Below are 14,545 nucleotides of genomic sequence, written 5' to 3' on the forward strand. Positions count from 1 at the left end.
CTCTGGCTAGCCTGTTCCTGTGCCTTGTTCACCATCCTCAGGGGGGAAGAATTTCTTTCTAATAATTTAAAGAGGATTTACATTAAAGCCATTCCCCCTTGTCCTGTTACTGCTCTCCTTGTCTTTCTTTTCAGCCCCCTTTTGCTACTGGAAGGCTGCTGTAAGGTCTCCTCAGAGCCTTCTCTATTTGAGTAGCTAACAAAATAATATTCAAAGCCAAGTTCCAGCTCAACACTGGTATTTTTTATTTTCCAATTTCAGAGGAAAAGCACAGAATCAGAGCATTCTGAGAATGTGTTTGGGGTTTGTTCTAGTTTCCTTTTTCTGGTTGCTCAGTTAAGCCTCCAAGTTTCTTTGGACAGAAACTTGCCTGTGGTCTCTGATAAATGTTTTGATTCCAGACTTACCCAGTATCAAGTAAATGCTGGTGTAGTGTCTTCCTGTCTGATGGTGGCTTATCTTGAGCTTTGTCATGTAGCCATCACAGTGATTTTAATCTATAGCTACTGAATTGATTTCAACTTATGATTCACTGCTCTGAAAATTTCCATCAGTACACCTAGGGTGTACTGAAAGTTGTAAATTTTTGAGTGATGTGACTTTACATCTGCTGTCTTCATCAACAGATGCATTACAAAGGAAACATTCTGCTCTACTGAGTCACAGAACCATAGACTCCTTAGAGTTGGAAGGGACCTCTGGACCATCTGGTCCAGCTCTCCTGCAATGAACAGGGACACCACAGCTAGATCAGGTTGCCCAAGCCCTTGTCTAGCCTTACCCTCAAAGCCTCCAGGTACAGGGCATCGACCGTATCACTGGGCAGCCTGGTCCAGTGCCTCACCACTATCTCTGTAGAAGAGTTTTTTTCACATATCTAATCTAAATCTGCCCTCACTGAGCTTGAAACCATTTCCCCTTCTTCTGTCACCACAGAACCTGCTCAAGAGCGTGTCCCCTTTTGTTGTATCTCCCCTTTAGATACTGAAAGGCTGCTCTCAGGTCATCTGAGAACCTTCTCTTCAGGCTGAACAGCCCCAGCTCTCACAGTCTGTCCTCACAGGAGAGCTATTCCATCCCTGCGATAATTTTTGTGGCCCTCCTCTGGACATGCTCCAGCAGGTCTATCTGTCCTCTGTACTGAGGATTCCACATCTGGATGCAGTACTCCAGGTGAGGCCACACCAATGCAGAGTAGGGGGCAGGGTTGTCTCCCTGACTTGCTGGCCATGCTTCTTTTGGTGCAGCCCAGGTTACAGTTGGGTTTCTGGTCTGTGAGGGCACGTTGCTAGCTCACCTGCAGCCTCCCATCCTCAGGTACCCCCAGGTCCTTTTTGGCAGGGCTGTGCTCAATCCTTTCATCCCTCAGCTTTTACTGGTAGTGGGGGTTGCCTCAACCCAGGAAGCACGGTCTTGCGTCTGGATTTATTGACCCACATAAAGTTCACTTGGGCCCACTGCTTGAGCAGGTCCCTCTGGATGGCATCCTGTCCCTCTGGTGTGCTGACCACACACCACAGCTTGGTGTCATCACAGGCTTGCTGAAGGTGCACTTGACCTCACTGTCAGTGTCACTGAGGAATAGTAAAGAGTATCATCCCCAGCACCAACCCCTGGAGAACACCACTTGTCACTGACATCTATCCAGCCATGGAGCCACTGACTCCCATTGGGGGAGTACACCCTCCTGGACTTTCCACTTCTGTTTAGGTACCTGTAGAACGCTTTCTTGTTCTTTTTGGCATCCCTAGCCAAAGTTCAGTTCAAGCTGGGCCTTGTCTTTCCTGACACCGTCCCTACACAGCCTAGCAGCTTCTGCATACTCTTCCCAGAGTACCTGTCCCTGTTCCCACTGCCTGTGCACTTCCTTCCTGCTCTTCAGTTTGCCTAGTTGGTCCCAGTTCAGCCATTCTGGTCACTTGCCTTCCCTTCCTTGTTTGCTACACTTGGAGAGCTCTTGTGTCCTGAAGAAAGCCTCCTAAAAGATCTGCCAGCTCTACTCCACACCCTTGCCCACAAGGACAGTTTCCTTTTGTTTTGTTGACTAACTCCCTGAAGAGCTGGAAGTTAGTTTTCCTGAAGTTTAGCTTCCTAATTTTACTGTTCACCTCTCTCATGTTTCTCTGGTTCATGAACCATAGCGTGGTCACTACAGCCCAGGCAGCTTCCAATCCCGACGTCACCCATCAGTTCACTCATGCTGGTGAGCAACAGGTCCAGTGCTGCATCCCCCCTAGTGGGGCCACCAATTACTGGACTCAGGAAGTCAATCTCAATGCATTCCAGAAGCCTCCTGGATTGCCTACAGCTCTCTGCTACTTTTCCAGCAGATGTCTGGGTGGAGTCCTATGGAACTGCCCTAAATCCAGATGGAATAGAGGGTTTGCCACACTAGCTATAGCTTTCACAGGAAATGCTCCATAGCTTTGGACTGTACAGTTTTATACCTCCTGGACTCCATTTTTTCCTAAATTACAAATGTTATATGCCATTACTCAGCAGATTTCTGACAGGTAGCTCATTAAACTGGTGACAAATTATGTACTGGCTCTTAATCCAGTGTTCTGTCCCTACAGACAGAACCATCATTTATTATCAGTTCATATTTCAGTGAAAGCTCTTCTGCTCCACTGATGCCTCAAAAGTTGGATTGTTACAGACAGACACAATGGAATTTATGACTAATTTTGGAACTGAATGACTTAAACCTGGGTTGCTTTTCCATTTTGACCTCAATCAGGCGTGATTCTAGGAAATCCCAGCCCTGCCATGCCATGGTATGCCCTTTGACACTATGGTCACTCTGGAGATCAGTCTACAGTACACATCCATTTGGAAACCGCAGGCAACAAAATAAACACAGTCGTCTTAAAGCGACAACCTATTTAATCTTAGCAAGAAAAGGTGCATTTCAACAAAAAGAAGTGTGGGTCAGTTAGTCTTCCCTAAGGGCTTCTCGTTCTGCATTAGGAACCTACGCAGACTAAGTCTCCCAAACTTTTATGAACCATTGTAGTATGAGGCAGTACTGAGTTGATCACCTCGCTATAAAACCTCAAGGTTTGAGCCTCTTGGGGAACTTGTCTTCAGGCTCAGTGTTGAGTGAAAGTACCAAGGTAAATAGCCAGGAAATGCACAAAACTGGTGGTTGCTGTTGCCCCTTGTGTGCATTTCCTGACTGAACTGCAACAAGTCCATGATGCGGGGACAATCTTTAGTGTTTATAATAATGTCAGTTTCAATACATTTGGTAAACAATTCAAACACACACACAATAAAAAGTTTAACAACATTAAAGTTACACAAAGTCAAGTACACAAAAAATGACGAAATGTAAATCCATTCTGTGCACTTTCATTTCTTCTGTTACTTAGTGCCTGGCTTTTCTTAAGCCTTTGTCTCTCTGTTGTATTAATTATTCAATCCTTCTCATCCTTCATTTCTTACATTCTCGGGAAGTCACTGCATTTTAATCCACAAAAAATAAATATATAACTGTTAACATTTGAATTAGTCATGAATGGCCTTTATCATTTCTGGAACTAAGGTCTAGCATTTTAGTTTCAGTAATGTGGAGCGATTTGCGAAAGTATCCAAAAAAGGTCAGAAATACAGGAATAAACACAAGACCATGAAGTGCTCCAAACAAAATGACAAGAAACATGATCTTAAAAAACGTTCTGAAGATGTAGGTTTTTGCTGCAGCCAGGACAACTACTCCTAACACAGTGGATACTGCTCCTTGTAACACTGGGTAACCAAGCTGGTGCAGAGCTCCTATTGCCTTTTCATTGGCTGACGACTCTCCACTCGTAACAAAGGCGTAGGAAATATGCGCAGAAAAATCTACCGAAAATCCTATACAGATGACGAGGTTAATCATGGATATGGAGTCGAGGCTGATGTCCCAGAACGTCATGAAACCAGCAACACCAACGATAACAGAAGCTATAGCAAAAGTCACCCACAAGCAACACAGTGGGCTGGGAATAAGCAAAAGAGAGACAACGAGCATTGCCCCAGCAGCGACGACGACATTCTGAATGGTGTTCTGCACTATCACCAGGTACTGATCGTAGTAGATGAATGCTGGATGGTACACCATGAGTGGAACCACGCACTGCTTGGCTCTGTCTCTTAACTGATTTAACAGATTTTTCTCATCAACGGCTGAGGTGACGTTCACCGTCTGGAGGAAGAAACGTGAAGCTGCTATTTCATCCCCAGTCTTGTTAATGTCCCACTTAAAACTGGGATAATATTGGAACAGTACAGATAAGTTATTAATGAAATTATCCTTATTGTTTATATTTATTAAACCACTTCCAGCAATTCCTGTGTATACTCTCAGCCACGACAGTGAGAAGTTCTTGTCTACATAGGCAATGTTCTCTAAATCCCGTGTGCAAGCCTCAATGTCATTACGAACAGACTCATTCCAGTACTGTACGCTGCCAGTAACGACAACCATGACCCTGGGTCCGTATTCTGAAAAGTATCTGTCATCGTCATCGTAGTATGCAATAACGTAAGAGTCATCGCTAGCCAGATTTCGAAGATCGATGCCCTCCCTCATCTGAGTGCATCCATAAATACTGCCACCCAAATACGCTCCATACAGCAACACCACAAGAAGCTTGATCCAGCTCCCTGTCAAGAAAGGGCCATAATACTTCTGAAAGAATACGCTCATTGGATGTTCGCTTTCTGCCTCGCTGGTGTCTGGCTCAGGTGACTCACTAGCACAGCTGCCTATACAGCATGCGTTATACAAGCAGGACTTCTTTCCTACTTTCACTTGCATACAAGTTATCCAGTGTCGGTTTCCTTTCACCCTTTTATGATTTAACGCAATAACTGCCCCAAAGAAGGTAATAACATATACATAGCAGAAGACAAAGGCAGTGCCGGTATAGAGGCAGAATGATCTCACAGAAGGAAAAGCAGTCCAGGTGCCAATGAAGAAGGCCAAGACATCTGTGAGAGTGGTGATGGTCACGGAAAGCGCCGCTTCCCTGTAAGTCTCGGCCAGACGAGATTTGGTGTCTGATTTTTCTGCCTTTCTTGAGCTCTGCTCCCAGGAAGCGATCATGATGAACATGTCATCCACGCCAACTCCTGCAGCAGGAGAAAAAGTTAACTCCACGTTGCACAAGGCGGCTTCCACTGACACCCGGCAAAGGTACAAAATGAACACCATTTTAGGCTACACAGAATTTTCAAAAAGCAAGCAAGGCTACTTCTTTAGTGCTGATGTGAAACAAGAAAATGCATCCTTTGGATACAGTTGGCACTACTGCCTTTCAGAAACTCATAGCAACCTGTCACATTGTTGATCCTTCACCCAGCTCTGCTGAAGGGCTGAGCACACTTCACTCATCTCTTTGGGTGTTTTGCGTCTGTTGTTCAAGTATCCACTGATGTAGATGACACAGATTCAAATACATTTCTTATCCTGACATTTCTTATATTTAGAAGCATCTCCTGCTCTCCCCGCAATCCGGGCTTCACCACTTCAGCGAATTAGACCAATTATTTCTTGCTTGGTATTCTGCAGACATGAAGTCACTGACGTTCACCAGTCGCTCCCATTCCCTCTTTACTCTCCCCATTTATCTTAGAGAACTTACTAATGATCTCTGCAAACAACTTATTTTTGACATTTGTATTATTTCTTGACTTCTGCTTTCATCATGGTTCTTAAATTCCTTTCTTATATTAATTAATCTTCACATTTTTATAGATATGCCAGGATATACTGCTCACCAGAATCCTGGAAAACCATGCCAGGAAAACTCTGGGTCCTGGGCTAACGTTTTTGCCAAGACACAAGATAAAGTAAGCAGAAGCTAGACGTAGAATTTAATAAGCTTCACCTTGCTCTGCTAACAGCTAAGAGTTTATCAGAAACTGGTCAGTATTTTGCCAGTGTCACTGTATCAAGATTTCTTCTGTTCTCTGACAAGCAATCATACAGAAAGTGAAAGCCAGAGCAGATGAATAGAGATGCAATAGGTGATGCTGTTAAGCAGAATATTAAACCACTATACACTGTGTGCAAAACTAATTGGTCCTAAGAAGGCAGCTATGAATTGTTTGTAAAACTAAGTACTTATCTTGATCACAAGCATTCACAAGACTCAGTGTTTGTCAACATTTGAATCAACACAAGAAGAAAAAGGACTTACATTCCCAGTGGCAGCTGGGAAGTGTTACAATTGCTTCAAGAGTTATAATCAATTCACAGCCAGTTTGGTGGCTGAAGAAATGCTAATATAGTAGTTTTCAGAATTATAGCAGATCAGTGGAAAAAAAAAAAGTAAGAAACACAAAAGAGAATAACTGGCTAAGTAGCTGAAACACATCTGAATGGAGAGAAGGACAGGAAATACAGAGCAATCAGCCAAAGATGGCAAGAACACATTAGCAAGAACAACTTATGGATGAGTGCTGGTCTACGAATACAGACACTACAGACACTACAGTGGCAAGCTGCTGAAAGCACGTTGACCCTCCCCAGGCCTCCTGCACAAAGTCCATTCTGCAAAGCAGGCACAGCTGAATGTAACAGCTGTTGAATTTAGATAAACTGAACTGTGAGTTACCCTATGTCTGGCTTCAAAAATACAGCAAGTCAGATCCTTCTGCTATCAGCAGTTTGGTGTCCAAACACCAGACATATAAGGCTGTAATGCTGTAATCTAGTCCACAGAGGGGAATAACTAACTTAACTAAAGGAGTAGAAATAGTGGGTAGAAATGATCACAAATATGTGAATGATGAATGAAAAAGAAACAATTTAGCCACAAATATGCCAAATGTGGTAATGCACTGATGTCACAGAACCACAGAGTTTGGAAGGGACGTCTGGAGATCACTGAGTCCAACCCCCCACCTAAAGCTTGTTCTCTAAATAGGTCATACAGGAAAGTATCCATGTGGGTTTTGAATATCTCCAGAGAAGGAGACTTCAGAGATTCTTTGAGCAGTCTGTTCCAGTGCTTCACTATGTTCAAAGTAAGTTATTTTCTCACATGTTCACATGGAATTTCCTGTATTCCAGTTTGTTCCCATCGCTCCATGTCCTCTTGCTGGGGACTACCAAAAACAGCCTGGTCCATCCACTTGACTACTTCCCATTAGATATTTATAAGCTTTAGTAAGGTCCCTGCTCAGTCTTCTCTTCTTCAGGCCCCTCATCCTCTTTGTGGCCCTCTGCTGGAATCTGTCCAGCAGTTCCCTGTCTTTCTTGAACTGGGAAGCTCAGAATGGAACACAGTACTCCAGATGTGGCCTCACCAGGGCAGAGTAGAGGGGGAGGATCATTTCCCTCAGCCTGCCAGCCACACTTTTTTTGATGTACCACAGGACACCATTGGCCTCTTTGGCCACAAGGGCATACTGCTGCTCGTGAGCAACTTGCTTCCCAAAAGGACACCCAGGTCCTTCTCTGCAGAGCTCCTCTCCAGCAGCTCATCACCTAACCTCTACTGATGCACGCAGTTATCCCTCCCTAGATGTAGGACTCTACACTTGCTCTTGCTGAACCTCATCAGGTTCCTGTCTGCAAACTCTCCAGCCCGTCCAGGGCTCACAGAACGGCAGCACAGCCTTCTGCTGTGTCAGCCACTACAGCCAGTTTTGTACCAATAGCAAACTTGCTGAGGGTGGACTCTTATCCTTTCAGGTAACTGAAGAGGATGCTGAACAAGACTGAACCCAGCACCAACTCCAGGGGAACACCGCTAGTTATAGACCTCCAACTAGACCATGCACCACTGACCACAACACTTAAGAGATCTGCCAGTCAGCCTCTTCTGAACCCACCTCACTGTCCTCTTGTCTACTCCACATTTCCTAATGTTACCTACAGAGATGTTTTCCAAGACAGTGTCAAAAGCCTTACTGAAGTCAACAAGAAAGGACGAGGAAGTGTACTGTAAGTGACCAGTAAGATTATTAAGGGTAACTGCATTCTAAAAAAAACAATCTTAACTACAGAAATGAGACTATAATGAGACAGCAGCTATCTCCTCACAGATTTAGAATCTTCTATCCCAAAAATATGCATGACCAGCAAAGATAAATTACAGTAACCAATTAAAAACTGTAAAGAGATATAGTTTTGCAAACAGCTAGGTATAATAAAACATGCTTCTAATCAGGTATGTGCTTGCTCGGCAAAGGTCCACCAACCACCTAATTCTGTACAGGATTAAAAAAGAAAACTGCATGGATTCTGACTGTGTGATTATTGACTATGTGCACTATGCATGAAATCCACTAGGGATAGCAATATAATGTCTTTGATATTAATCTGTTTGCACACTTCAGTCAGCCTGCTAGAAGGCAGCATGATAACAGCCCACTAACAAAGGACTGTTAAAAAAATACATTATCTCTGATGTATACCAAAGAACAAGAAATGATTAATTAATTTAATGAGGGAAACCTCAAGGGTTCTTGAGATAACTATTAGAAACAGCTTTTTGTTTAATCATCAGTTTTTTCCTAAAGACATTTGTCAGCAGCACTGAGTGTGCCCCCCTCAGGAAGTTCCCTCTGCACCCCAACTTCTGATTCTGATGGAGCTGTTTCCCTAAAAGAGCAGCTTCTAGCATACTGTAATTAAGGAGCAATCTCAGCACTCAGCCCTCCTGCTTGTGCCTGTACTTTTGATACTGTGAAGGAAAGCCTGAAAATGGAACCTGAACACACCGTAAGAACAAGTGGCTGCCTAAACCCACAAAGAAGAAAAGTAAAAAGCACACAGAAATTTTATTCTAGAAATGTCTTGTGATTTCTAACTCAGCTGATTAGTACAAAAAGCTGGTGATTTTCAAATGTTTGGGACTGGCACATATCTCTCTTAAGCATCAGCTAGAAACCCAGGAGAGGAAGAGCAGCAAGTCAGAAGGGAGCTCTGGATGATGTTGAGCCACACAGCTCCTGGCAGGCAGATAGGTCTGAAAACAGTTCTTCTAAATTAATCTGTTTGTATGCCTTAATCCAAAAACCAAATTCACCATATTTATAAAGATCTGAAGAGACTGCTTTCAGCCATTTCTCAGCTTCTTGAGTGGTTCTTTGTTAAATTTGGAGCTTTTGCATTCAAGGAACAAATGCAAATACGAAATGCACCTGAACCATGGAGGCAACAAAGAAAAGACCTGTCCCCAGAAGTGGACTTGCTAGACATTCAACACAACCTAGCACAGGTATCCAAACTTTTGGCTTCCCTGGGGAGCACTGCATGAAGAGGAATTGTCTTGGGCCACATATGAAATATATAATATAACTAATGTATATAAGTAACAAAACTGATATACATATATATATAGAGAGAGAGAGTTAAGATATTTACTAAGAAAAAAAAAAGAGGGGCAATAATAAAAAACAAAATACAAAACTAGTGGGCTGGACACATATGACCTGCAGCCTTTAACAGCCCAGGAGGTTCATGCTCTTTCCTCAGTACAGGATTAGGACCAAGAAAACATCACAAGAATGCATCATAGGAGTCTAGGTAAGGCTTTTAAAGGTGTAATTTAACTGGGGCAACAGATACTTTGAAAGCTAAGTTCTGGCTGTCAAATGGTCTGTGCAGCTGCTGCGATACTCAGTAACTTCCTCGTGTTCCTGGGAGGTGCTGATTCTAAGAACAAGAATTGCTTCCGTGTCATAGCAAAATGGGACTGCTTGTAGTCATTACATAGCATAGGAAATTTCACATCTTATCAAAGCAAGATGAACTTTGTAATTGCAGTTATGATATACTCAGGCCTAAATTTATCTAATCAAAGACTCTAGTAAGCTACTTTGCATATCCAGCTGATAATAAGCATACTGGCTTTAGTCTCTGCCAGGTTAGTGTAAGTTGTCTGTCTATTCCTTACTGCTCATTGCTGAGCTAGGTATGAACTGACACTCATAAAAGAGTAACACTGTCAAGTTGTTTTAATTCCAGCTTTTCCCTTCATACCAGATCCAACACACTTTTTCTACTTACCAAGAATAAGAAATGGAGCATTTGCTACAGTTGCCACGAACGGCACTCCACAGTACAGCATCAATCCGAAGCTGCTTAACACAGCTAAACCGGAGGAAAGCACTCCACAGCATGCAAGCCAGACGTTATTTCTTACACAGCTCAGTCTGAAAACATTTTAAGGAACAGCTCAGTTACACGTCAAGTATTTCATCACTGCATTTGGCATGACAACTGAATACTCAGCAGAGATAAGGACCGTATCCCGTCCATGAAGAGAACCTGAAGGGAGTTGGTATTTGTTAGGATTGCTCCCAAGTGCCATCATTAAGACAAAATGAATGTATACAGCAGGAGCTAGATACATTATTCCTCCTGGCCAGGTACAGAGAAATGCACCTAAGAGTAAACATGCATGCTGATCTTTGCACCAATAAACAAACAACTACAAGGAAAATATGTACCACTGAGAGGTTAGATTTATGGTGCTCAAAGAAGTCATTCATTTTTAGAGGCTCTATCCCTTTCTACAGGTTCTTAGGGTAGCATCAGTATAGTGTGAAAGCATCTTATAGGCTGTAAGCACTGTGAAGAGAAGCTTTCCAGCAGACAGAGCTGCTACTGGCCATTTGCCAAGATGCCTGCAATTACTGGATCAAGGATTCTCCAGTGGGAGACTTTGCATGTGGTGACACTGCACCGAGACAGTAGAGCTACCTTGTGCCCCACTGGAAGTATCCTCCAAGCTGTAGAACATTTCTAAACATTAATAAGAGAACCTCTTGGTTTCAAGCAAGATGAATCTGATAAGCTACCATATCCAACTCAGGCTGCACCCTTTTGGGTAAGCTATGGTTTTTATAGACATAAAAAGCTGTGTAGTCTGGAGCTACATCTGCCTGAAGCCTCACACCAGACTCTAATATGAGCAGCACAGCACAGCTGCCTAATTCTTGGGAAATCAGTGCAGCACAGAGTAGTCCAAAGGGTGTGCAGGTGTGACTTGGTCGAATCTCTCCTGCTCTGGCTGTGTTCCCAGATGATGGAGCCTGAGACAGCTGATACCCAAAATTGCATGTCCTAGCTAGCGTGGCATGTCACACAAGATATTGTTCATGAAGCATACCCTTTGAGCAGAACTTTATTCCTCAAGCACAGCACACAAACTGTCAAATTCAAGACAGCTCACTTTCCTCCAGAACAAAGAGGGGATGCAGACTAAGTTCTCTGGGAAGGCAGGCAAGGCTTAGGATTCTCTCAGCAAGCAAAATGCTTAATGATTTACACAGACTTGCAAAAATTTGTGAAGTTAATGTTGATTCAACTGTACCACAATCGAGGTGGCAGAAAAAACAGTGCAACGAGACCTGAAAATGGTATACTTCCTCCTCTCCTTCCGGCTTCCTTCCCTTTTCAAACTTATCTCTACAAAGCATTAGCAGAGCTCTGTGCTGTAAGGAGTTGCCAGCAGCTCCTGGTCCCCTTCTTGTGTGAGACAAGTGGGAATTAGGGGCTGTGCAAGTTTGTGCCAGTTACAGGACTTGACCACCAAAAGAGTACAGCTTGTTGTGGTTGTTGATGTGAGACAGGGATCACGTAAGTGACTGATGGCTTCACAGAACACACTGCTGGGTACAGCACTCAGGCTGCACGTGTATGAAAAGAACCTGTTTGGGGATTTGCCTGGTGCTCGGCATGAACCCCACTTACACAGACAGGAAGCACATTCGTGCTGGAGAGAAAGCAAAGAAATGTGTTTTGTCTATTTTTCCATTTCACGAGGGCTGTGTCTTCAGAACCACTTCACTCAGCAGCAGCTGAAGGGGCCCAAACTCCGGCAGCCCCGGAGCGGAAGCACAGAGGCGGCTGCTCGCAGCCCCGGGGCTCGCAGGTACTTTACCTGAGGCAAGAGACGACGGAAAAGGTGATGGTCAGGAAGTAGGTGACGGAAAAGAGCGGGATCACGCTCTTGGTGTTTCCTTCGAACTCCTCTTGCCTGGACAACGAGGTGAAGTACGTCACCTGGTGCGAAAGCAGAGCGCGGTCAGAGCGAGCGTCGCCGGCCTGGACGCCGCGCGGCCCCGCTCCGCCGCAGCCCCCCCCGGCCCGGCGCTACCTCGACGGCCTCGAGGCGCAGCTCCCGCAGCTCGGCCGAGAAGTTCCGCAGGAACGCCTCCAGCCACGCGCGGCTCTCGCCCGCCGCGCCGCCGTCCTCCCGCAGGTAATACGTCAGCTTCACGGCCCGCGCTGCCTCCACGCGCCCGCTGCCGTCCGTCCGCACGCCGCCCAGCGCGGTGCCCAGGAAGGCGCCGCCGCCGGCGCCGCCGCCCGGGAAGGGCGGCCCGGGCACGGCGCTGCCGTTGGCCAGCAGCGGCAGCAGCGGGTTGGCGACGACGCAGACGCCGTCGCTGCGGGCGCAGAGCCGCTCGTAGTCGGCGTCGCGCACCGCGCCGTCCAGCCGCAGCACTTCGTCCCGCGCCGGCGAGTCGAGCACCGAGGCGTCGTCCCGCTTCGTCGCGGCGATGAGCGCGGCGTACGCGCCCTCCGTGGGCAGCCGCTCGGCGGAGAAGCGCTCCGAGTCGTCGGTGGGAAAAAACCGCCGCACGAAGTCGCGCTCGGCCTTGGCGGGCCCGCCCGTCGGCGTGAACTGGCCCTCGATGTCGTTCGTCTGCAGCCCCGGCAGGAAGACGAAGCCGGCGCCCAGCCCGGCCGACAGCAGCAGCGGCACCAGCACGAAGGGCCAGGGGCAGGCGGCCACGACGCGCCCCAGCGCTTCGAAGAGCCGCGTCAGGGGCCGCTCCACGCAGTTGGTGTTGCTGCAGGAGCAGCGCTCGCGGGGGGACCGCTGCTGCCCCATGGCCGAGGCGGCGGCTCTGTCCGGCGGCTGCCGCTTACCTTCAGCGTAACGCTTTCGCTCCGCAGGCGGAAGACCGCCCTCCCGCCCGGCGTAGATGGAACGGAGCGCTCCCGAGCCGCGCCGCTATAGGTCTTCCCCGCGCTGACTCACCGCGCCCGCCGCCCCCTCACCCCAGCACGCGGGCGGAGCCGCGGGGCTGCCCCTCCGTGCTCGGGATGTCCCGCGGGCGGGACGCCGCCCCGCTGCTGTGTCGGGACTGCCGTTATCTGGCGATGATGACGCCTAGAAACGCCCGTGCCCCCTCCAGCGGTACGACAGCCGATGCTCCGTTCTCCGTTCTGGCCGCTGCTGTCTCTGATGCTGCCAAAAGCGGAATCGCGAAGTGCTCTGCGGAAAGCGAACCGAAGCGCCGTATATATAACACATAACCCACTGATGTGCTTTGTGCTGTTTCCACTTTACAAAATAGCAAAGAGACCTGAAGAAATAAAGGACTCATAAACAAAATTTAGTGACTGGAACGGGCAAGCTACTGTTAATCACTCTCTTAAGTAATACTGATTTCAGTGCCCTCTGGCTGAGAACAAAATAAACCACAGATGTCACACTTCTGGGTGTATTGCCGGTTAACTCAGGCACTTCTTCTCGCCCTTTGAAAATTTAACAGCTCTTTCTTAACAGTGCTTCTAGAAAAAAGTTGCTTTGTGTCAAAGAGGCCCTCAGTAAATTACTGGCAAGAAGTTACAGCAACAACTGGAAATGGCAGCCTGTGTTCTGTGGAGATAACTGCAGAGGATAACAGATGTATGCGCAAATCAACATCAGATATACATGTCCCCACTGCAAGACACTGAGGAGACTGCAAGGACATTCTGGCAGGGGACCTGACTGTGGACAGTACATTCAGCTTGCAGAAGACATGAAGAGAAAGTATCCACATGAACACATACCCTGTAAAAACCAGCCATAAAGGGTTATCCATGTCTTAATCTCACTGAGAAAGAAAATAAAACTTGACTGCATGCTGTGGCTCTGTGAATTTGTGTGTTCCCAGGCAAGTGCTAGAGTTTGTTTGTGCCTACTGTTTTCCTTCTCTATTAAAATTAAAAAAAAATAATAATGAAAAAAATATTATTTGCCTGAATTTGCATACCTGAAATGCAAATACCATACCAAGGAAATGCAGCCACGGTGGCACTGGTTGTGCTTGATACAAGATCAGCAGAAATCCTACCTTCAGCTGATGATGAGAAGATAACTAATGCCAACCAATACAGACTTAACTGAATTCAAAAGAATAAAATGATCCACTTGCAAGATCCCAGGCACACTGTGAACCTACGCTCACACTTCCAGATAAAAAAGCAGACGGTGAAGATACAACGAGGCACACAGATAAGCACTCCCCTGTAGACATAACTCAGGGCCTAAGATGTGGGCAGACTAAAAGAGATATGGAGCTTGTGGCTAACAGAGGAGTTCCTAAGATGGATGATGGATGACAGGCTCCTAGCAAAGTAAGATCTACCTTGTACTTTGCAGCTGAACGTACACTTCCAGCAAATTGCTATACTTCATAGAAGCACAGTCTCCAATACAAGGAACAGGTGACCATCACACAGGGGTGAGTTGATCATGCATGGGCTTGCCTGCCCTATTTCTGACTTCCTTGTAAGCACGACTGTCCTGGTTTAGGCTGT

The 14,545-nt window shown here is 46.2% G+C and overlaps 1 protein-coding gene across 1 annotated transcript; it reads right to left on the bottom strand.

Moving 5' to 3' along the window:
- Nucleotides 1-2,868: 2,868 nt before the first annotated feature.
- On the bottom strand, nucleotides 2,869-12,980 carry LOC136045490 (patched domain-containing protein 3-like). The gene is made up of 4 exons (XM_065731415.1): nucleotides 12,105-12,980; nucleotides 11,889-12,010; nucleotides 10,010-10,155; nucleotides 2,869-5,118 (listed from the first exon to the last, which is right to left on the bottom strand). The coding sequence occupies exons 1-4, from the start codon at nucleotides 12,843-12,845 to the stop codon at nucleotides 3,515-3,517; spliced, it is 2,613 nt and encodes an 870-aa protein (XP_065587487.1). The 5' UTR covers nucleotides 12,846-12,980; the 3' UTR covers nucleotides 2,869-3,514.
- Nucleotides 12,981-14,545: the final 1,565 nt, after the last annotated feature.

This window comes from Cyrtonyx montezumae, unplaced genomic scaffold (genome assembly GCF_038088225.1).
Source record: "Cyrtonyx montezumae isolate F1298 unplaced genomic scaffold, pur_monq_1.0 scaffold_14, whole genome shotgun sequence".
Lineage (NCBI taxonomy): Eukaryota > Metazoa > Chordata > Aves > Galliformes > Odontophoridae > Cyrtonyx > Cyrtonyx montezumae.